General features: G+C 41.6%; 1 protein-coding gene across 6 annotated transcripts in view; it reads left to right on the plus strand.

Moving 5' to 3' along the window:
- The window catches only part of LOC111333801 (A disintegrin and metalloproteinase with thrombospondin motifs 9), a 69,100-nt gene that overhangs the window by 37,009 nt on the left and 8,825 nt on the right, over nt 1-23,266 (plus strand). For 5 of the 6 annotated variants that reach the window (XM_088759924.1, XM_088759923.1, XM_088759922.1 and 2 more), the window contains exons 19-54: nt 160-326; nt 817-949; nt 1,500-1,626; nt 2,250-2,454; nt 2,905-3,069; nt 3,679-3,843; nt 4,496-4,714; nt 4,974-5,180; nt 5,672-5,935; nt 6,171-6,332; nt 6,808-6,969; nt 7,341-7,490; nt 7,701-7,862; nt 7,972-8,121; nt 10,033-10,194; nt 10,295-10,444; nt 10,911-11,060; nt 11,336-11,497; nt 11,599-11,748; nt 12,300-12,449; nt 12,648-12,797; nt 13,357-13,509; nt 13,888-14,040; nt 14,712-14,861; nt 15,230-15,379; nt 16,147-16,296; nt 16,636-16,785; nt 17,877-18,026; nt 18,818-18,967; nt 19,355-19,504; nt 20,070-20,219; nt 20,809-20,958; nt 21,443-21,592; nt 21,808-21,957; nt 22,199-22,351; nt 22,817-23,002. In XM_088759924.1, coding sequence (XP_088616050.1) covers nt 160-326; nt 817-949; nt 1,500-1,626; nt 2,250-2,454; nt 2,905-3,069; nt 3,679-3,843; nt 4,496-4,714; nt 4,974-5,180; nt 5,672-5,935; nt 6,171-6,332; nt 6,808-6,969; nt 7,341-7,490; nt 7,701-7,862; nt 7,972-8,121; nt 10,033-10,194; nt 10,295-10,444; nt 10,911-11,060; nt 11,336-11,497; nt 11,599-11,748; nt 12,300-12,449; nt 12,648-12,797; nt 13,357-13,509; nt 13,888-14,040; nt 14,712-14,861; nt 15,230-15,379; nt 16,147-16,296; nt 16,636-16,785; nt 17,877-18,026; nt 18,818-18,967; nt 19,355-19,504; nt 20,070-20,219; nt 20,809-20,958; nt 21,443-21,592; nt 21,808-21,957; nt 22,199-22,351; nt 22,817-23,002 — 5,807 coding nt within the window. The remainder of the gene's footprint in view (nt 1-159; nt 327-816; nt 950-1,499; nt 1,627-2,249; nt 2,455-2,904; nt 3,070-3,678; nt 3,844-4,495; nt 4,715-4,973; nt 5,181-5,671; nt 5,936-6,170; nt 6,333-6,807; nt 6,970-7,340; nt 7,491-7,700; nt 7,863-7,971; nt 8,122-10,032; nt 10,195-10,294; nt 10,445-10,910; nt 11,061-11,335; nt 11,498-11,598; nt 11,749-12,299; nt 12,450-12,647; nt 12,798-13,356; nt 13,510-13,887; nt 14,041-14,711; nt 14,862-15,229; nt 15,380-16,146; nt 16,297-16,635; nt 16,786-17,876; nt 18,027-18,817; nt 18,968-19,354; nt 19,505-20,069; nt 20,220-20,808; nt 20,959-21,442; nt 21,593-21,807; nt 21,958-22,198; nt 22,352-22,816; nt 23,003-23,266) is intronic. The other variant, XM_088759927.1, reaches the window with a different exon arrangement.

The following is a 23,266-nucleotide window of genomic DNA, read 5'->3' on the forward strand; positions in this document are numbered from 1 at the left end:
GAACTTTCCTGCTACGGACATATGAAGTAATCAAAGTGGAATCAGGTTATACCAGTCGACGCCCCAAATCTTTTTTGTATCCCTTCGTTTTCTAACGGTAGGAGCCGATTTAAGTTTCTTACACTATGTCTCAAAGTCCACTCCATTCTATATTTTCAGCGCTTCAGAGTCACAGTGGTAAGTACCTTCTCAACGGAGGAATGATTGTGGGGATAGGAATAAGAGAATTCCGAGCCGCTGGCGCGAAGGTCTGGTACTCAGGCTCTGACAAAGCGACAGAACAAATCAAGATTAAAGGAAAAGTTGCAGAACCAATCAGAGTGCACGTGAGTTGACAGTGCAGCCTATCCAATGTTGTCGTTTCTATAGTGACGTCACACGTCAATGTATAGGCAATAAGAAAGAGTATAATTTACTCACTTAAAAAACGTCTTAACGACTGTGGTTTTGTTTCTCAAAAACGGCTTTTTTAATGGTAATGCGAGGAAGGGCTCGAGCAACAGCAACCGATTCGGTGAACGGGCGTGTAAAGCTTTTTTCCTGTCACAGCTGTTTTGAGCTCGAGAACGCAATCGTGTCGTCCTGTAAATTTTCAAACTTCCTTCTCTCTCTTCAACTTATACACCGAATCGAAATATGGCGTCCAATTTGAACTGCCATTGTTCTGGACTTACTAGCCTCTCACACATGTGATAATCCTTTTGTGTTTTCCACGTGAAGACGAGGCTAGTAAGTCTAGAACAATGGTAATTCAAATTGGACGCCATATTTCAATTCGGTGTATGAGCTGCTCCAAAGGCTCCTTTGATTTCTCAGGTTCTTGAAGTTGGAGGCGTAGATCCTCCCAACATCCACTATGCCTACAACAAGAAGATAGCGGACCCAACAAAGCTTTTATACAGGTGGTACCAGTCTGGGCATTGGACGCAGTGCAGTGCGCTATGTCAAGGTGGGAAACCCCCCTGCGTAACCCGTTACGTGGAAGATTTTAACACAATGTTTCACTTTGCACTTGCCACTCAGCCTCTGTCATGCAACACGTGCTTCACAACACTTGCCACTCCAGCACACAGAACTCCATCTTTATGGCGGACCAATTGGGGAGGATGTTTTTTCTAGTCGTTTTCTTTCTCAGGGCCCGCAGTAACTGGCTACCCGCCGTTGCGGTTCCCCTGCCATATTTTGTAGTGGAGAAGTTAATAAATAGATGTTTGTGAGGATGACGGCTAATTTTTGTGCCGGACATGTACCGCGGAATGTCCATAAATAAAAAAAAAAAATTAACTGCTAACGATTCCCGCTCAAGAACTTACTCATCTTTAGGGGGTAGGAATTAAAATATCAAGATTTCTTTCCACCATAGTGTTGCTTTGATTCGTGATTGAGATTTCATGGTGCAGACGTCTTTGAAAACAAATCAAAACTCAGTCCAGTAGCTAAATTATCATACTTTAATGAGTTCCTCTTTTCTTATGAAATCCCGCTTGTTTTATAACCAGGACAAAGAAAGCGCCGACCTACATGTGTTCGTGCCATTGACGGTCAACAGGTATCAACTTCCCGCTGTGACCTAAGGACTCGTCCGAGCAGAAGAACAGAAGCCTGTAATTTAAGTTGCCAACTCAAGTAAGTAACGCAATCGTTTTAATGCTTTGGGTGGGTAAATGGCTTCATTCCCGTAGATCACTGACTTAAGACGAAAAGGAAAAGCGAATAACTGCCTGTAAGACGCACACAAAGAAACACAGGTAGACAGACAGAAATGAAGACAGATAGACAGACACAGACAACCAGACAGACAGACAGACAGACATACACGAAGACAGACAGACATACAGACACGACGACAGATAGACAGACACAGACAGACAAACGAACAGACAGACAGAAACAGAGAAACCACCAGACAGAAAAAACGTAAAACAGATGCTAACTGACCAACTTTCTGACAGCCAAACAGATAGACAGACAGACAGATAGATAGACGGACAGAGAGACGGACGATATGACTTAATTCTTCGCTGAATGACTGTCTGGCAAACAGACGGACTGAGATTGTAGGGCTGAGGGATATACAAAACAAAAAACTGGATTACTAAGTGACGAATGGACAGTCTGACGAGGAAGACAGTGACTGTCAGACAAATGGACAAACAGACAGATAGATTGATTAACTTTAGCTTCAGTAGCTTTAAAAGGCAATTTTTAAATGACACGAATCAAATTGTTTTTGTGTAATAAATTTGCAGATGGAAAATACAGAGCTCTGGTGAGTGCTCTGCACGTTGTGGGACTGGGTACCAGACTCGTATTGTACGGTGCATGCGTATTAGCAGTGACCGCTGGGATGTCGTGCTGGACAAACATTGTCGAAAAAGTTCAAAGCCTGCCGTAGTTGTTCTGTGCGAGGGAACGTGCGAGGGAACCAAGTGGGTGTACTCGGAGTGGTCTAAGGTATTTAAATTGTGGTTCAGTTAATACACGAGTTCTGATAGATGAAGAAGTATTTACCAGGAAGTTGCAAAATTAACCGAGGAAAATTTTAAAACTATTATTCATTTATCTTGTTTTTCTTTTTCTTTTCTTGTTGTTTTGTTTTGAACGAGCAGCCTTCTACCAGAATCCATCCTGGATTTCGTGGTTTTGTTACTCCTCCGAAATGAATTTCACTTCCCTAGGGTTTATAGAACTCCTTCAGGATGCGTTTGACTACCCCAGGGTAAATTCTACTCTCCCCTAAGGGTGCATTCTACTCCCCGCTAGGTTAAATTCTACTTCCCGCCCGCCCTAGGGGGCATTATACTCCCCTCTCTGTGGAGAAAATCATGACAACAAAATAACCCGACATGCTTTCTCTATCCTACTTATCACTGTAATGGAAAATGGTTTCTATCTTTTTTTCAGTGTTCAAAAAGTTGTGGCAGAGGGCGACAAACCAGAACTGCTCAATGTGTGGACAACTATGAAAAACTTAAGGATCGAGATTGTCGTCCAACTGATAAACTTTCACTTAATAGACACTGCAATACTGTTAAGTGCCCCTGGTGGACGACGGGAAACTGGAGCTCGGTAATCCAAGAGCGTTTGTGTTTACAGTCTCAACTGTTTTTCCTATTTAAAGCTATTCTTTCCTATCTACCCTCCCATGTGCCTGTTTCTGTTTCTGTTTCTGTTTGTCTATCGGCCTGTCTTGCCGTTTCTCTGTCTGACTGACTGACTGTCTGTGTAGGTGTTTGCCCGTCAACCAGTGTAATCATTGTCCAGCCCCTGCTAAACGCCACCTATAAGTAGAAAATTTGTTTGGTAGAGAGAAAGTCTTAATTACTTACGGTCTTCACAGTTTTTAAGAGAATGGTGCCAATATTTTCTTTAATACGTACTATTTGTAGATTGTTTGCTTGGCTAGCTATACTTGAGATTAATCAACCAAAAGTCACATACGTTTTTGGAAAATGATCCGTTAAGGGTCCAGTGCAGACTTCTCCCCGGGGGGAGTAGTCGTTATTGAAATTTCCCGCTCATCTTGTTAGAATCATACCCCCTTGCCTCCCGGTCCATCTTGTGAACATTTTAACATCTTGCCTCCTGGCCCATCGTGTGAACATTATGTCACCTTGCTCCCCCTTCCCGAACATTTAATTCCAAATGAGCATCTCATTCATTATTTTCCTCTCCCAGTGCAGTGTGACTTGTGGCACGGGGCAGAGCACCCGTCTTGTGACATGTACTGGAGAACAAGGGACAGTTATGAACAGAGCCTGTAATCCGAATCAGCGGCCAGTCTCTACAAAGCCATGTGACCTCAAGAAGTGTCCTTACTGGTTCGTGGGGAAATGGACGGACGTAAGTAAATTGGAAGTCACTTTGTTTTTGCTTAACTTTTCACCTCTTATGAATGACTGGCTTCTAAATTCCCTATACATTATCGCCCTTGGATCAACTGTAAAGGTCATGAGAAAAATGGAAACGACCACCAATTTAACTTCTGACCGTCAAACAAAAATTCTCCTCGTCATTATCACTGGGAATGTAGAGAGATCATTGTATAGAAAAGAGAGATTTAGCACCGCGTTTAGGTGAAACGGCAAACGTCAGCTTGTCCTTTCACGTTTCACGTAAAACAGCGTGAATCTTGCTGCTTTAGCTTCGCGTGAGCTCACGTCATGGTGAATTTGGAAGCGCCCTTGTATGACTCACAAGGAATAGTTTTGAAGCCCTTTTCCAACCGTAGACTTTTACTCAGCTGTGAGAGAAAAAGTGAAGAAAATCTTACGTACACGGCAAACGCGGAACATGTTACTTTCACGTAGAAACGGCAAAGTGCAACCGGCAGACGTGAAAAAATTGGCGGGAAAAGCAAGGTCACGTGGTATTTCTTGCTGTTCACGTTACACGTGAACGCGGTACTAAATGCTTTAATACTAATACTTACTTATGTTAGAGTGTAAAGGGTTTATCTCTTGGCTTTCTTAATTATGTTGCTTATCGTTCCCAGTGCTCTAAGACGTGTGGCACGGGTTTTGCGACCCGGAGCGTCCTTTGTCTCTCGGGGGAACCCGTCCCTCGAGAGGTGGATGAGACCAAGTGCTCCCCTCTGGCCAGACCAGTTTCCAGGAAAGAGTGTAAAATGGAAGACTGCAGAACGACATTATTCAGCTTTCCAGATCCAGGCAAAAGAACGAAGTATTATTGGAGATATTCATTATGGACGCCGGTGAGTTTGAGTGTAACATTATGGTTATTCTCACTTTGTTAATCAGGGGTTGCGGCAAATGCCGGAAAAAGTTGTGGAAATCCTAGTTAAGTTGTTTGGGTGGTTGGTTGGTTTTTCTACATCTTCCTCCCTTGTTTTTGACCCTGTTTCCTTTTTATGTTTGTATTTGTGTTTTTGGACGTTTTCCTCTGATCGTAGGTTAATTGTTGTTTTTTTGTTTTTTTCTGTGTTATTGATTTTATGAAATGTTTTTCTCTAGTGTTCTGTGTCGTGCGGAGAGAAACCTGGGACACGTTATCGTGACGTTGAATGCGTGAAGGTGAAGGTGAAGCCTGGGAACGAGACTGTTGTCGAAAAGCAGGAGTTGGCTCATAAGAAGTACTGTGAGGAAAAAAAGAAACCCGCCAACAGACAAGAATGCAAAGTTCTACCGTGTACGAGCTGGAAACACGGGTCCTGGGGCAGAGTAAGAATCTTTTCGCTTCCTAGCTTCTTTGCTTAAATTTTTTGTCTCTTTGTTATCTTTTACCATTCATTTTGCAACTTTCATGACAAAGATCAGACACACAAGTTTCTCTACCTCGATTTCCAGAAAAATTAATCAAAAGTTTCTCCAAAAAATGCTTTGAGAATTATTTTAGTCTAACCAGGTTGAAGTTGTTAGGGGAAATGAAGTTTTTCTCATGAAAACCAAATTCCCAAACCTCTGAGACGGATATATTTCCTCTCATTATAAATTAATATCTTTTTTCCAAATATCAAAAACATCCCCAAGTTTTAGAAGAATGTAGCTAATAACCACGGTTACTATTCTAACACGCAATGGCCAAGCATCCCCTTCAAGTGTAATAGTAATAGTCGTAGTAGTGTCATGCTAAAAAAAACAGAATAGGTTCCAATTTTGTTTTCTTCAGAAGATTCGCTTCCAAATTTCATGTAATCTTTGTCCCATTGCAGTGCTCACAGCCTTGTGGTTGGGGTTTTCAGCTGCGCGTAGTCAAGTGCACTTACGATAATTGGTTAATAACAGAGGATGAAAATTGCGATCAGAAAAGCCGACCAAGAAACCGGAGAGATTGCCAGATCAATCCGTGTAAATCAACTACATCTGGCACAGATGTCGATGAAACTACGAATACAATTCGAACACAACTTGTCACGAGGCCAGCTCCGACGACTCCCCGAGAAAAACCGGGATGGAAGGAAGGAGGCTGGAGCGAGGTAAAATTGATTCTTGTTTATGCATCGAAGAACCGTTTACAAGTTATGAGTTTTACGAGGCTGTCGAATAATTTTGTCGCGTTAATCTGAGAGCAGTTACCTGGACTTTTAAAACAAAGTGCAAAATTGTTAAAAAAAAAAAATTGCCCTCAAGGGGTCATACCTATTTTTTGGAATAAATTTTTAAAAGGATTACTTCCGGTCACTTCAGTCTAGATTAGTTTGTTTCTTTCAGTGTTCTGTCACGTGTGGTCAAGGCGAAAGACGTCGGAACGTCAGCTGTAGTTATGATAACGGTCAGATAAGCAGTGACTGTGACGCTAACTCCAAACCAGACAGTGTTATGGAATGCGTACTACTAGCATGCCCCGTATGGCATGAAGAACCATGGAGTGAGGTAGGTAGTGCGGGCTCAATTACGAGAAGGAACGTCCCGGTTTGTCCATATGGCTTGAAATTTTACATGGATTGTTTTAAGTTCGTCATTTCCGGTCCATTTTATTCTTCTCTATTTTTAGCCATCCCCGTTTCTTCTTGATTTATTCATTATCTCTTGTGTGATTTTCCTTATAAACTCACAATTTTTTTTTTTCTTTTAACCAAGACAGAATTTCTTCTCACAATATCAACACAATATTAAACAAGCAACTGATAAAAATAACGAAAAATATAAATTATACGATTATTAGTTAGTTGATCCAATACCAAATCTCACCAACTAACATCATTAAGATTGTACGGCAAACAGAAAAGAGAATTAATATTACTGATGAGTTCTTGGATGTGAAAGGGTTAATGAGAGTTTCTACGCATGCCCATCTGCTAAAAACGAACTATGCATGGAGTAGTACATCTACTTTTCTTCTCCTCAGTGCTCAGTGTCCTGCGGTGAAGGCGCGAGACAACGAAGTGTTGATTGTAGATTTGCAAATGGCCAGTTAAGTGTCGGATGCGACGAGACAAAGAAACCTGCGACCAGAGAGGCCTGCAACATCAGACCTTGTCCCACATGGATGACAGGGGACTGGGGCAGTGTAAGTACTCCTTGTAGAGCAATTTATCTGCTTATATGCCCGTTCATAAGTAAGATATGTACTTATTGAGTATGGATTGAGTGTGGGAGAGGGCTTCCAGGGAAAACATTTGGCTCGAGTAACCGTGCGTCATGATCATGTGCTAGACATTGTTCGTTCCCGATCAAACTCAGTGAATAGGTATTTTATCAAATGCCACTAAGTCTCCTACATTTTGAGTTTATGTTCGAATCTAGGTAGGACGCGATTACATTTATGAGAAGGGCGCGGTTCAAGTCAATCCGTCCTTGAACAAGTGGGCTTTTACTATGGTGTTCTTTAGGGTTGCATGAGCGTCCTATTTAAAAAAATATATATAATCTATTTTACAGTGTTCAGTAACTTGTGGGTCAGGAATCAAAGCTCGTTCCGTGGATTGTAGTGATAGAGACATCAAATGCGATCCCCGGACGAAACCCGAAGCCACCAACAAGTGTGACCTGAAAGAGTGTCCGAAATGGATAACAAGCCCATGGGAAGAGGTATTCTCGCTCTTTTACAATATTTTATAACTTGAAAAAATTTTTTAAGTTCCACAGTTTAAGAATCTGTCATTTTGTAAAGGGATATACTCTTACTTATTCGTTATTTCCGCTCGGATCTTGGACCATAACCCCTCATCGTGCCATTTTTAAACTTTTTTTGCTTTCTTATCCATTGGTAACCAATCAGTGTTATTTCGTTCTCCGAAGTGTTCCGTTTCTTGCGGAGAAGGCCAAAGAAAACGTCAAGTTGATTGCAAAACTACAGATGGACAATGGAGTCTTGGATGTGATCTGAATATCAAACCTGCTGTAAGAGAGGCCTGCAACTTAAGACCGTGTCCCTCATGGATGACTGGGGCCTGGGGAAAAGTAAGAAGTCCATTTATGTTATTCCATTTTTCTGAGGGGCTTCAAATCTGTATCAAATACATTTGTATGCAATCAATCGCTGACTGTTTTTTTTCTTCTTCTTCTTCAGTGTTCAGTGACCTGTGGTTCAGGAGCGAAGTTTCGCACAGTCGAATGCAGTGATAAAGACATACCATGCGACGCTAAAACAAAACCGTTGGCCAGGGAGCGTTGTGATTTTAGCGCGTGTCCACAGTGGATCACAAGCCCCTGGGAAGAGGTAAATATATACATGCATATACCTTTCATTCGAAGGCTTTTAAAACATACAATGCTGGTGACTATTTTTTCAAGCTGCATTGTATTTTCTAAAGAACAAAAGATCCAAAACAAGTCATTTTTGCTCCACTATTTTTCTATTCCGTTCGTAATCGCTGTGTTATCATATCAAATGCGATTCCTTGATCTCAGTCGGTAAAATAACGTGATAGTGGACTGGAAACTATTGATTGAGAATTATTTCTGAGAATAAATTAGCTTTGTAATACTTTTTACGCAACAAGAAACAAACTCAAATATATCAGTAAATGGTTTGAACCCGGGGGTAACATGTGAAGGTGTAGTCTGATCGTCCGGGTGAGTGTAGTCCTGAGAAGGACTGTTGTCGGTGGCAGTGACTGACGTTTCGACAACCTGTGCGGAAGTCATCATCAGAGTCAAGTGAGTGATTGTTGTCAGTAGAATGTTCTTATTCCAGTTCGTGTGAAATGATCGGTTGGTTTTGCCGTGATGTTATTGGCTGTAAGACTCAAGTGACGTAAGTCGTTCGTGATTGGTCTGTTTCGGTCTGTCGGTAAAGCTAGGTTGTTCTTTTTCTGTCGTTTGTGATGTTTATGTCGTGAATGAGTCGTTTGTATGGGGCGGGTAGTTGTTGACATCTGTTTAGGGGAGTCTGTTCTAAGTTAGTAAACCAGCTTTCCAAAGTCAGTCGTTGAAAATAGTCAGTGCTGTAGGTTAGGCATTGCGCAGAGTCCCAGTCAATGTTGTGGTTGGTAAGTCGATGGTGTTCAGCAATGTGATTGCTGACATCACCTTTCCTCGTCGCCCGTCTGTGTTCAGTCAGTCTTGTTGTGAGGTTTCTGCCAGTCTCACCGATGTAGGAGGCTTGGCAGTCGGAACAATTGATCTTATAAATCGTTCCCTGTCTGTTCCTCGGTTCGTCTTTGTCTTTAACGTTGGTTAGTAACTGACGTAGTGTGGTGATGGGTTTGTGGGCGACGCGGATATTGAAGGGTAGTAAGATGCGCGAGATGTTTTCAGACATACCTTTTATGTACGGTATGGTTGCTGTAGTCGTAGGGGTTGCGGTGTCGTTTGTTTCGGTAGTGGTAGTGGGTCGGTGAGTGTTTCGTCGGATGAAGTCGTTGTTGTAGTTGTTCTTCGTAAAAACACGGTGAAGGTATTTGTTCTCGTCGGATAAGCTGTCTGTCGAGTCACATACTAGTTGTGCGCGTCGTGTTAGAGTTCTGATAGTTGTGGCTTTGTGTGATGTAGGGTTGTAGGATGACTCGTCTAGTAATCTGTCGGTGTGTGTCGGTTTCCTGTAAACTGTCGTTCGTAATGAGTTGTTACAAACGACTCATTCACGACATAAACATCACAAACGACAGAAAAAGAACAACCTAGCTTTACCGACAGACCGAAACAGACCAATCACGAACGACTTACGTCACTTGAGTCTTACAGCCAATAACATCACGGCAAAACCAACCGATCATTTCACACGAACTGGAATAAGAACATTCTACTGACAACAATCACTCACTTGACTCTGATGATGACTTCCGCACAGGTTGTCGAAACGTCAGTCACTGCCACCGACAACAGTCCTTCTCAGGACTACACTCACCCGGACGATCAGACTACACCTTCTCGAATATATCACTCGGCACCAAACGACTACAGTTTTAAATCGCATCTTTGTGGCAAAGAGATGAGCGCGCTGAATTCAGTTTTTATACAGGTAGCTCGCTTATAGGTTGGACAAGGTCGTTTTACGAGAGCGGACTGGGGCGAGACGGGGTGTAGCAAGAACGTGTGCCCTTTTTGTTGTTCAAAGATTTGTCGTTTTGCTGTTTTCGCACCATTTTAGTTTTTGTGCGATCAGTTGTCTCTCACTTTTTTTCTCTAGTGTTCAGTCTCCTGCGGTGAAGGTACAAGGCACCGCAGTGTTGAGTGTAGACTGGAAACTGGACAGCTGAGTCCTGGATGTGACGAGAGAGTCAGACCACCTGCTAAAGAGGCTTGCAACATTAGACCGTGTCCTACATGGATGGCGGGACAATGGGGCAAAGTGAGTTGCCTTATTGGACTAACATTTAGAACACGTATATTCTAGCCACAAACCTAAGTAAGTAAACCACTTAAACGTTTTTGTTCTTCTTCGTTGGTAGTGTTCAGTTACTTGTGGCTCAGGAATGAAGATTCGTTCAGTCGAATGCAGTGACGAAGACATACAATGTGATATTAGAACAAAACCGCGAAGCGAACAACGATGTGATCTTCGGGCGTGTCCACGATGGATCACCGGCGGATGGGGGGAGGTAAGACAATTCGCAGATCATACATCGCTTTTTGTAGGAATTATTAATTTGAATTCAATAGGTATTGAAGAGAGTTTTCCGAATTGAGGACATCTCAACTAAAAGTGGAAAATGGAGGAAAAGGCTTTAAGAAAGAGAAAGGGAAGAGTGGATCCCTTCTCTCAATATTTTTCTCCTTCGTGACCTACCGAGACGTGTGGTGTTCAACTCAGTCGTTCAAAATTAACTCTTATTCGCAGTAATAATGGAACGCCATTTTGCAATAATTGAAATAGATTAGTTCAATTTTTTATCTTATCAAGTATCTTAGATAAGCTGAGAAAAAAAAAAAAGAAGAAAAAACTTTTCGTTAATACGTAGATTTAACCCAACGATTTTCTCCTCTTTCTCGTGCATGTATAAATGGAATCGCAGAACCTGGTGTGTTGGCGGTGTGAATGATTCCTCTTTTCTTTCTTTCTAAAAGTGCTCAGTAACTTGTGGATCAGGAATCTTAATGCGTTCAGTAGAATGCAGCGATGAAGACATCAGCTGTGATTCTGAAACGAAGCCAGTGACCACTAAACGATGTTTTGACCAAGCTTGTCCACAGTGGAACGTGGGGCTCTGGGGAGAGGTGAGATCATCTTTACGTAACACAGCAATTAAAGGCGAGAGGATCAACTTGACCTACTGCGCACCAATTTTCCGCTGGCACGGAAAATATGTGTTTCCACGTGAAGACGAGGCTAATCAGTCCAGAACAATGGCAATTTAAATTGGACGCCATATTTGCATTCGGTGTATAGCTCCTGTGAAACAACTTAGTTCCGACATCCTGGAAGCACGCCACCAGGCGAATACAACGTTCGCTCATGTGCACATGTTGACCGCCTTCTCTCTTTTTTGTAGTGTTCAGTCTCCTGTGGAGATGGTACAAGGCTGCGAACTGTTGATTGTAGATTACCAAATGATCGCTTAAGTCCCGGATGTGATAAGGAACAGCAACCTTCAGCTAAAGAGGCATGCAACATCAGACCGTGTCCTACATGGATGACAGGGGAATGGGGCGGAGTAAGTTGTCCTTTTGGAATAATTTCCTGCACAAATCTTACCTCTGTATGTCATTGCATATGTATCAATTTTCTCTCTTTTTTCTTCTGATGGATATCAAGTGTTCTGTGACATGTGGATCAGGGGTGAAGAGTCGCTCAGTGGAGTGCAGTGACATAGACCTACCATGCGATGTTATAACGAAGCCAAAGACCTTCCAGAGTTGTGATCTTGCTAAATGTCCACAGTGGGAGGCGGGTCCATGGGGAAAGGTACGTCACACGAATAACTTCGAAAAAAAAAAGACATCCAGTCACAACTTTTCCACAGAGACTCGGGTTTCTTGACTCGCCCCTAAGATTTAGCGATCTGGTAAGCCACTAGCTACGTCATTAACTCTTCACGTCGAGTATCAGAGCTGAGCCCGCGAAGTTCACAAAGCGAGTCACAAAAAAAAAGAAAAAAAAATCAGTCTCCGCGGCGCACTAGCATCAATTTTTTTTTTCGCTAATTTTTTTGTACTCGCGCAACAGATTTTCGCCGAGATAGAGGGAAATGTCTGTAATCTATTCAGAGGATGGAGGTTTCGTAGTTTAAATCCTCGACGGGAAGGGGAAGGTCAACACTGTTTTCTTTGTCCCATCTTGCTGGCAAACAAATCTAACCCCCCCCCCCTCCCTCTTTACTTTTTGAATGACCGAGCTTAGAAAATTTACTCACTGAGTTGAGAATGTAAACTGGTCACTGTAAAGAGTCTCTAAGGCTGACGTATCATCAATTTTATATATTTCTTTTTTAATGTTAATTCTCTATTTGTTCCTAGTGCTCAAAAACATGCGGTGCAGGATTTAAAAGACGTACGGTAAAATGTGACGGAGGCAACGCTCGATGTGATTCCAGATCAAGGCCGCAAAGCGTCGAAAGATGTAACCTTGGGATGTGTCCCAGATGGCATCCAGGACCTTGGAGCGAGGTAAGATAATGATTTACTGGGAAGGCATTTCTCAAAGATAAATATTTAATTCAGTGTCAGAAGAAACCTTCGATTCTATTGGTTAGGCTTCATCTCGCTCTTCGAGTTTTCAGATTTCCAGCCTAAACACTCGAAGAGAAATTCCCTATCTACGCACGCCCATGTATTTTTCTCTAATTATTACTTTTCCTCTTATAGTGTTCAGTTACGTGTGGCTCAGGAGTTAAGTATCGTAACGTGACTTGCGTTGGAATCAGTTCCAAGTGTAACCCGAGAACCAAACCACGCCCTACCTTGAGGTGTAACAACTCGCCTTGTCCGAAGTGGAAAACTGGATTGTGGAGTAAGGTATTAAGAATGTCACCATGTTACATATCTTTCATCCGGCTTCTATATCGATATCAGTTACGCATTTGTGTGGGAATAGCCCCCACTCTACACAATTTTTGTTATGAAAGGGTGATTGTTCATAATAACAAAAGAGTCTGAGAGAGACTCCCTGAAGACCAAGGTATTTCTAGTGACAAGTACTGATGAACACTTTGCAAATACACCAAATTGAGCAATTTTCTATTTAGTGTCGCAAAGAGTAAGGAAATTGCACTGAGCTTGTTTACTTGCTCCAGAAAAGTCGCGCCACCCTCTCAACCAATCAGATGCAAAACTAAAATCAATCACGACTTGGTGGCCAGCGTTTTCCCGCCTTTTTGGTACTTCGGTTGTTTTTACTTTGAGTTCTCATTGGCGCTTAAAGATGTTTTTCCTTTCTTCTGATTGCTTGTTATGATTACTTTGGTTATGAAAGCTGGCACACGCTTATTCTCAATCGTAAACATTTTGTATTGATGATCATTTAGTTGGTTTACTTACATCGTGTTTTGACCCGTGGCATTTGACTCCCTTCTAGTGTTCAAAGTCTTGTGGGAAGGGAACTAAGAAACGTGCAGTGGATTGCGTCGGCGGCTTGAACCCCCAGTGTGATCCCAGGAGCAAACCGGCCTCGACGGCCGAATGTGATCATGGGCGCTGCTCAAAATGGAATGTTGGAGAATGGCAGAAGGTAATTCATTGTCACTAACTAACAGATGTTGCAGTTTTCGCTGTTGTTACTGGTTTTTTTTGTTTTGATGGTGCTGTTGTTGTTGTTATTGTTTTGCGATGTTGGTGGCTGTTGTTGTTTGTTGTTAGTTTCATTCGTCGTTGCTGTTTTTCTGAGGTTTTGCTTCATGGACGGATCACCTAATTTTTTGTTTTGTTTTTTGCAATGGAAGGGGGGGAGGGGAGAGGATGGGAAACCTCTCGAAACCTCCGCTACCGTACTTTTATCTACACAAAGACATAAAGACAGCAAAAGCTTGCAAGAAAGCATTGAAAACGTCGCATCCTTTACATCCAGGAATCCCTTGAAGGAAAATTAATTTTCGTGTCTTATTTCCAGTGCTCTGTAACTTGTGGCCGAGGCTGGAAATTCCGTAAAGTGGAATGTGTTGGAGGCACTATACGACTATGTGACTACAGAAACCAACCAGACATCTACGCGCAATGCAACATGGGACCCTGTCCTGTATGGCAGGCGGGAGACTGGGAAACGGTATGGAAATTCAGCCAACTTTCTGATGCCATCTCCAAATGATCCCAGGCCAACTTGATACACCCTAACATCAGCATGCATGCTCTCCATACTGTTCTCTATACACTTCCGTCCTAGCGTGCCGACTAGGAGAATTTGTTTAACAATCAAGAGCTTCTCTAGTTGGTGATCATTTCCTATATTGTCGTGACCTTAATGTTTGCTTTAGAGGTTATATCGTAAGGACAAATTAAATGTTAGTCACTATTAGGGTTAGTGGGGTTGAAGACGAAATGCTCACCATTGTTTCCTTTAAAAGAATTCCAGTGTTTTTTTTTTAAAGAGAAAACTGGTTTCCAAGCAGAGTACTAAGATATCGGTCTTGCGACCGAGGCTTTGGTAGGATGTTCTGAAATGCACGATTTATCACATGAAACATCCTCTCTTGCATGAAATTTTTAAAGATTACGCCCTATTTACTCGGAGACTGAACAAATAATTTCCGCATGCACAAGAAGATGGACGAGAAGAACTCGCACCTTAGTGAGCGAGTTGAAATGTTTCTTCATGAGCAGAAGATTAAACAAAATATCTGCCTGCAAGAAAGGTCAGTTCGGTTCTCGAACTGACACAAGTGCGCCCAGTTCCGGTAAAAAATACCAGAAGTAAGAAATGAATTTTTTTTATTGCAGTGTTCAGTTTCTTGCGGAAAAGGCTTGAAGAGTCGCACAGTTACATGTAGTGGAGGGGAAGGGAAATGTAACACGAGAAGCAAACCACTTGCCACAACCAGCTGTAGTCTTGGTGCTTGTCCTGTTTGGCGATTTGGTGCATGGAGTCCGGTAACGTAATATTGAAGTTCTTATTTGTCCATGGGTTACAAATTTTCGAACCAAACTTTGTTTCAGACAATTTCAGGGAAGCGAAAAGTGTAATAGTAAACACGTTTACCATAGATGGTAAATTTTCAGCTTGGTCGTCGAATTGAAGAAAGATTTGTCATTTTCTCAGGGCACAAGACCAAGAAGAAATAATCTCTGTTCCCCAAGGGGAGACTAACATTCAAGTCTAGGGAGCTTGCGTTTGTTTTTGACTCTCGCTTGCGACGGAGAAAAAACTTAGTCCTTTAAAAGTGTAACTTGATTTATTTTAATAACAAACTTCAATACAGTTAAACGGGTTCTAAAGAACAATTCTTACCCTTTTACAGTGCTCAGTGTCCTGTGGAACTGGGAAAAGGGAACGCAATGTTTATTGCAGCATAGCAACAAAAAAATGCGACAAGGAAAGAAAACCAAAGACGGTAAAATACTGTAACCTTCAGGCGTGTCCTGAGTGGAAAATTGGTGACTGGAGCCAGGTAAATACAGAGAAAGAAAGGAATTTGAAAAATTTGCTTTATATCCGATTTACATTCTTCGAGTGAGTTTTTAGGAATGTCCTCGTTTTTTGGGTGAATCCCAAATGCACTTTGTACTCGTCGGTATATCTTTGTGGGTTTTCGGAACTGCCGTTGCCGTCAAAAAGTAGTTATGAGAGAGGATCCTAACACAGGTTTTTCCAAAGAGTACGACGTTTAAGTGTTTCTCGATTAAGTGTCAACGTTCAAGAGCAGTTTCTCATTGGTTGTCGAAAGGGATGTGGGATTACATTGGTTTTATTTTATTCCGATCTCTGATTGGTTCACAAAACTCGCGCCATCCTTCAACCAATATGATTTAGAACAAACACCGATACGTGTCCACGTTTTCCCGCGCTTGAAATGTTTGATTTTCTCCACTTGGAATTATGATTACATCCATGGGATATTTTTTTTTCTTGTGATTGGCTTGACTTTACTTCTTTTGTTTTTAGGACACTAAATCGAACGCGACCTGAAAACCAAACCCAAAGTAATTGCAATGGCTCACGAGCACTAAGGAACAATAACAAGCCATAGTACAATTATATAACCGCGCCTTGCGAAGAGAAATCGAGAGAGACCGAGTCGCCATTGGTTTTAGTTTTGCATCTGATTGGTACTAAGGATGTTGCAAGTTTTCTAAACAAACCTGGTAAAGGTGATACAACCAATGTAATGCCAGATTCTTTCCTCGTTTAAATAAAATTTTTATCTAACTGTCACAGTGTTCAGTGTCTTGCGGAACTGGAGTAAAAGAACGTTCAGTTGAATGCAGTGGAGGAAGTGGCAAGTGTGATGCAAGAACTGAACCTGAAGCCAAGACAAGCTGTAACCTTGGAGATTGCCCCGAATGGAAATTTGGTCCGTGGAGTCAGGTGAACACTTGTGTCTTTTTGGTATTTCTGAGCATATCACTCTCCTTGGAATAGAGAATCATGGAGGGGGAGGGGAGGTAGACAGAAAAAAGTACTGAGAGGATTATTCGAAAAAAATAATTTTCAAGGAGTCATTCTTTACCATTCCGGGTCAATTAGTCCTTCTTCAAGAAAAAAAGAGGAATTTAGCACCGCGTCTACGTGAAACGTGAACGGCAAGAGTGACCACGTGACCTCGCTATTTTACGTAAAACGTGAAAGACAAGCTGACGTTTGCCGTTTCACGTAAACGCGGTGCTAAATCTCTTTAATGACAAATTGTACTGTCCTGCTTTGCAGTGTTCTGTTTCCTGTGGAAATGGCAAAAAAAGTCGTACCGTCGAGTGCACAGGAGAAAGAAATCAATGTAACGTTAAAACTAAACCACAGGCCACAGCCAGCTGTAATCTTGGTTCTTGTCCTGTGTGGATTACTAGCGAATGGACCCAGGTGAGAAGAATGTAGTTCATGTCAATTAGAGGACATCCACTGCGCAAGATCTAAGGGTGGAAGCTGTCTTGAACAGAAACCTCCTCACAACTTACCCATCAGAAAATGAAACGGGAATCACGAACATGTTTTTGAATCGTTCAGAAGGAATTCGCCATTCTTCGGACGTATTCGCTTAAACTCATTTATGTGTGACTCCTTAAGTGCCATTAGGGTAGGGAAGATCTGTGTCGTATATATTTGGGTATTTCAGGGGAGGGGAGGGGAGGGGAGGGGAGGCGGGGCGGGGTGGGCGTGGAATGGAAAGGGGTTAAGGGTGTTGTCAAGAATAATCGTCATCTGAAAGGCAACCGTTTCGAAATAGTTTCCTAAGGTAGATATACACTAAAGAAGTAAGCATCATTGAGAACGCAGCAAAAATGATTGAAGAAGGAGAAAACTGTGATAAATTGCATTTGATGATAAGGGATAATCTTTATTTGTACTCGCATTCATACTTGCTCTAAGCAAAAAAGTTACAAAATAAATTATTAGAAATAAAATTGGAGTACTAGCAGCCTGGAATAACCATAGGGGCTAGCGGAACCAGACAGCTAGTTAACATCAGCATTAAATAAAATTAAAATACAGGTCAGCAAGAAGATTGAAGCACAAATGCACACACACACACACACACACAAGAAAAAAAAAAGAAAAGGAATTATTAGATATGAAGGAAGTCTAAAATAGTTAGAGTTATTTATGAATACTAAGTAAACATTAATATAAGAAGAGCACAATGTCTACGGCAACTAGTAACAGCTATGTTATTATAAACTACAAAATAAAGAAGTACTTAAAAGGTTACAGAAATTAACAGGAGACTAGATTACAGTAAATTGGAAAACAATACACTGCTAATAAGTACATAAGTTGCTAATAAGTATATAAGTTGCTAATAAGTACATAAGTAGCTAATAGTCTTTGACTAGATCGCATTTTACTGACTCCTCGAAGGTCACACTGAAGCGTAGGAGTTTGGCTCACGTTTTTCAGGATGCACGAGCTGTGATTAACAATTAAAAAAATAGATAATCTTTATTTTTCTTTAGTGTTCTCTTACTTGTGGTGATGGTTCAAGACAACGCAAGGTTCAATGCAGTCGACAAGACGTCCAGTGTGACCTTCAAACCAAACCACAGGATACATCGCGGTGTAACTTGGGACCATGTCCCGTGTGGAAAGTTGGACAATGGACCCAGGTGCGTTGTAGGGTCATTGCAAGAAAATTGCTCAAGTTTGACTGCGTTAGATGGGGGTCCGGAACCAGCGTAACCAATCAAAACAAAGTTAAATATCACAAGAATGCACTATGAACTCAAAGCAAAAGAAATCAAATTTCCCTAGACGGGAGGAACCGGAAGTGACGAAATCGTAACAACTTTTATAACATAACCAAAGTAAAGCGCGCGCTCTGATTGGTCAATTTAGCGTCCCCCATTTGCCCATGGGTGTACGCTGCTGACGTGAGCAAATGCAAAGACTATTTTCCCGCGCGCGCTTGTTTTTTCTGGTCGCGTAAGATTTGTTAAATAAAAGGGAACTCTTTAGCTACAATGTATCAATGTTGTGTTATAAAACAAATGGTAAACACCACAGCGTACACTATTGAGTTATGGATGCACTTGGGAGGTTTGCTAAGCACTCAAGAAGCTAGAGTCGCTCTCGGCTATCGCCTCGAGCGACTCTTACGCTTCTTTCGTGTTTAGCAACCTCCCGCGTGCATCCATAACTCAATAGTGTACGGTGTGGTGTTTACCATTTGTTAATTTTATAGCCCATCTTATTGTTTGAGAAGATGATGAAGTTATGCCTAACAACCGACAATTGTTTTGAAGTAAGACCAATGCAATCTCAGATACCATTTGAAAGAATTGCGCTATGGAAGGTCTCACAATGCTCGTGAAAGTTAGAAATATTACTTTTGCATCCAGATGGCAATTTATCATGCATTGTGAAGTTGTCTCATGTTGTTGTTTTCTTTATCTTGCAGTGTTCCGTCAGCTGCGGAGATGGCAACAAAAGGCGATCCTTGTCATGCAGTGGAGGATTAAACAAGTGCGATCAAAAGAACAAACCAGAAGCTTTTACTCGTTGTAACCTTGGAGCTTGTCCTGAATGGAGAGTGAGCCAATGGAGTGAGGTAGGAATTTCTCTGTCATCATCTGCTCCCAGCTCACAATCACAACTGATTAACTCTCTACACCCAGATATCAGTTTGCAAGTTTTCCTTACTGTTCTCTATACGTTTACTATGTTGGTTACATGGAGAATTTTCCCAATAAACAAGAGCTTCTTTAGTCTTCAATCATTACTCAGAATCAAATTAACCCGGCGCCACAAGGAACCGACAAGGATTTGATTAACCTCATGTCAACGGTTCCATACACGGGAAAAGATGTGCTACAGAGTTAAGAGTGGTGTAATTCTTTCATCTGATTGGTGAAGAGGGAGGCTTGGGTTTTCTACACCCTCGTGGCTTTTAGAATTACTTGAAAATTACGCTTACAGAGTTTAATATTCCTTAAAGTGTTCAGTTACTTGTGGAAGTGGCGTCAAACAGCGCACGGTCCAATGCAGCAGAGCTGATGTAACATGTGATTCAGACAAGAAACCCATAACAACGATGAACTGCGATCTTGCTGAATGTCCAAAATGGCAGACAGGACAATGGAGTCGGGTTAGTGACCATTTTTTTTTTATCTAAATTATGTCTTGGGGGCATGATATGTGGCTTGTGCTGAAACTTTCTTAAGCTTTTGTGAATTTATTTCGAACTTCAACTCTCTCTTTACCTACCCCCTCGGCAAGTTCTTTGTATTCATGTAGGACGCATGTGATCTGATCAATGAGTCCATCGCGTTGAGAAACCTTCAACTTGACTTTGAGGTTGATGGGAACATTTTCGTGGACACGTTCTTAGCACAGTTAATTTTTTGGATTTTTGTTCTCGTTATCACAAGTTTGTCGCGTGTTTTTTGGTTAGAGTCAAAGACTCATCGACGTCTCTATTCACAGTGAAATGTTGCATTCAATTCGACACGTTTATTACATCTTTGTTCACGGAGTCTGGACTTTAGCCCCTTATCGAAAAGGACTTTTTACAGTGTGGCTTTGTTCCGCTTTGAGTATTCTGAGTTGGAAAACCATCCGAACACGTAATCATGACGAGCTGGAGTTTCAGTGCTCAAAACCACTCGGTTAAATATAAATGACTTCTCAATCGTGGTACTCTTGTCTTTCAGTGCTCCGTCACCTGTGGCGATGGTAACAAAAGGCGTTCAGTGTCATGCAGTGGAGGAAGGAATAAGTGCGATGCTAGCAACAAACCTGAAGCTATTTCTCAGTGTAACATTGGGGCTTGTCCTGAATGGCTAGCAGCTGAATGGAGCCAGGTAGGGCCAATGTCTTCCTCACTCCAATCCGTCCGCTCACTATAGAATACTCCAATTATAGGTGTCGAAAACCAACCAATCAGAGTGGAGCATGATGCTTCGTAAAGTGGCGCGTATGTAGTCGACCCCATCACTTAAGACTGGCGGTATGCAATCGAAACGTCGCTATTTGCATCGCAAGTGGCGACATCGTGAAACTAAAGAAAATACTTTGTTATTGGATTCGCTCGAAGTTTATAATTGACAAAGAATTCTATATATAGGGTTAGAGAATTTTGAGAGTGATTGAGCCACTTGCATGCGTGTGCTGTTCAACTGATAAGCAGGTAATTCAAGAATTATTACTCCGTTCGACAATCAAAACTGTGTTTAGTTGACGTTAGATATATTAGTCTTTAATCTTTTCGTTTATGAAAATGGGAGGTTTGGGGTGAGACAGCGAGGACTTATGAAAAAATTGAAATTCACGCAATTTAGATCATTAGTGCTCTCGCATCAGCCAATGAAATTGCAGCATTTCTTAAATCGCACGAACTTTGAATACTTGCACATCAGAAGTAATAAGTTTTTTTTAACGATCCATATCTAGTGCTCGGTCACTTGTGGAAGCGGTTCGAAACAACGCATGGTTAAGTGCAGCAGATCGGACGTCGCATGTGAACCAAGAAAGAAACCAGTAACAGCAGCAAGATGTGTTTTGGGCGAATGTCCCGAGTGGCAGACAGGGAAGTGGGGTCTGGTGAGTAATTGAGTATGGTGTGAACTTGTTTTATCAAAACTGTAGCTTTACCCTGTTTATTTCAAACTGTGCCCTGGGGTGTTGACTTGTGCTAGTGCATCACTCTGATTTTGACCTGGACATCTCAAACTCCTCAGTGCATCATTTCATCACTGTTGTTTTTTTATCCTGGATATCTCACTCCTAAGCCAGGTCTACGGGTATGGACTTATGTTGATATCCCTGTTAAGTGACACTTGACCTCCCTAGCTTAGGATGTGCCCCTGGATCCTGAGTGGTGTAAATGTTTCACGGTGAAAAAATTTGAACGTTAACGCCTGGCAATGTACCCTTAACATCTTCGCGTCCTTGGAGCGTTTAATTTTTGTCAGAGACTGTAATTTTACCGTGGTTATCTCCAACGCCCAGAATATCGAATCAGAGTTGCTGGGAAAATACAATAGTAATCTTGTAATTGATCGATCTCTTTTTTCTTGCTCTGTAGTGTTCAGTAACTTGTGGCGAAGGACGTAAAAAGCGCAATGTTAAGTGTAGTGCAGGATCAAAGAAATGCAACCCTGCGACTAGACCGCAGACCTATACGAGTTGCAACCCTGGTGCTTGTCCACAGTGGAAAGTAGCGGAATGGTCACAAGTAAGTCCATTGACTATTTACAATGGCACACCCACCCCTCCAGACCTATGGGGTCATTTTACCGCCTGTCTGACGACGAAAATTGTTGTGATGACAGGATACTTTTTTGTCGGTCAGTTTGGAGTATTTAGAGTTTACTTGTCTTCAAATATTGCATCGATTATATACCCATAAGACTGAAAAAAGGAAAAAAATATATTTTCTTTTCATTGCAGTGTTCTACTTCTTGTGGGGAGGGATTCAAAGAGCGTGTGGTCGAATGCGACGGGGGACCGAATACTTGCGACCCTGAGGCCAAACCGACCAACAGAGCCCGCTGTAACTTGGGACAGTGCCCACACTGGAAAACAGGAGAATGGTCTGAGGTAGTATGGTTATCTTTATTACATCTCTTTTAAGATCTATCATTGTCGAAAGTGAGAAATGTACTGGTAGTTTTGTGTACTAGAGGACCTTCAATTTTGCCTGCTGTTTACTTAAAAGAAACCTTCATCTGATTTGAATAAACTTTTAGAGTAAACCTTTTTCTGTCGCTACTTCTGAAAGGTGTTACACAAATTCCTCCAAAATCTGTGCCACCTTTCTGAAATATAATTTGTTTTACAGTGTTCGGTGACTTGTGAAAACGGATATAAACAAAGACGGGTAGAATGTGTCAGCGGAGTGAAAGCAACGTGTGACGAAAGAACTAAACCAGAATCGAAAGTTCCATGTAAGCTTGGGCGGTGTCCAAGATGGAACACTGGAAGATGGACGCGTGTAAGTTACCTGACGACCCATTTCGCTAGTTTTCTTTTTGATCGATGGATTTATACAATCACACTTAATCGTTTGAAAAGTTTATCAAATAGTCCAGTTATTTTTGAAGAAGTTGCAATTATACCTTTGTTATCTATCATCATTTTTTAGACGAAATATGGTCTAAGTGTCTGTCCTCTTTTGTCATAGAAACACTACAGCCTCCTTGAAACATCCATGAGTTAAGCTTTAAGTGTTTGTACGTGTAATTTAAAACCTCGCTCGGTGTCCCCCACTTTTGTTAATTTTTGACAAGTAACCAGTATAGGAAGATTCATTTTTTCTTCAAAGGCTAAAAGTAGTAGTTTTGATTCGACAAATTAAAGTGGCTTTAAGGAGTTGTAATATCGATCAATCAAAGAATTGTTTTTTAAAATCAACGAAAACACGTTAAAAAACCTAATAATGTGGTCCATGTTTTTGCAGTGTTCCCGCACATGTGGAGAAGGGCTAAGGAGACGATATGTAGGCTGTTTTTCTATGGAACTTTATCGCGTATTGAATGACGAGGCAGCTTGTGACATGACTTCGAGGCCGCCTTCAACTCAAGTCTGCAAGATCAGAGAATGCGCCCCAACGGATGCTGACTGGCGCATGGGAGACTGGGGCGAGGTAAGAGTTGCAATAAGAGAGCTACATACTTAAGAAAATATGAAGATAAAGGAAACCTAATAAATGTATGATTTGCAGAGTGTCGAAGGTAAAAATAAAAATGAAAACCATACCGTTGAATTATTTCTCAGTAATGTGAAACTTGCATAAAGAGTGCCACATTAGGGTTTCAGTCAGGGACTAGAATGTTTCCATCACGTTTGATAGTGTGACATATAAACAGTAGCTCTCATCGGAATACTCACACATTAAGGTTTTATCCAA

The sequence above is a fragment of the Stylophora pistillata genome, chromosome 5, assembly GCF_964205215.1.
Source record: "Stylophora pistillata chromosome 5, jaStyPist1.2, whole genome shotgun sequence".
Classification (NCBI taxonomy): Eukaryota; Metazoa; Cnidaria; class Anthozoa; order Scleractinia; family Pocilloporidae; genus Stylophora; species Stylophora pistillata.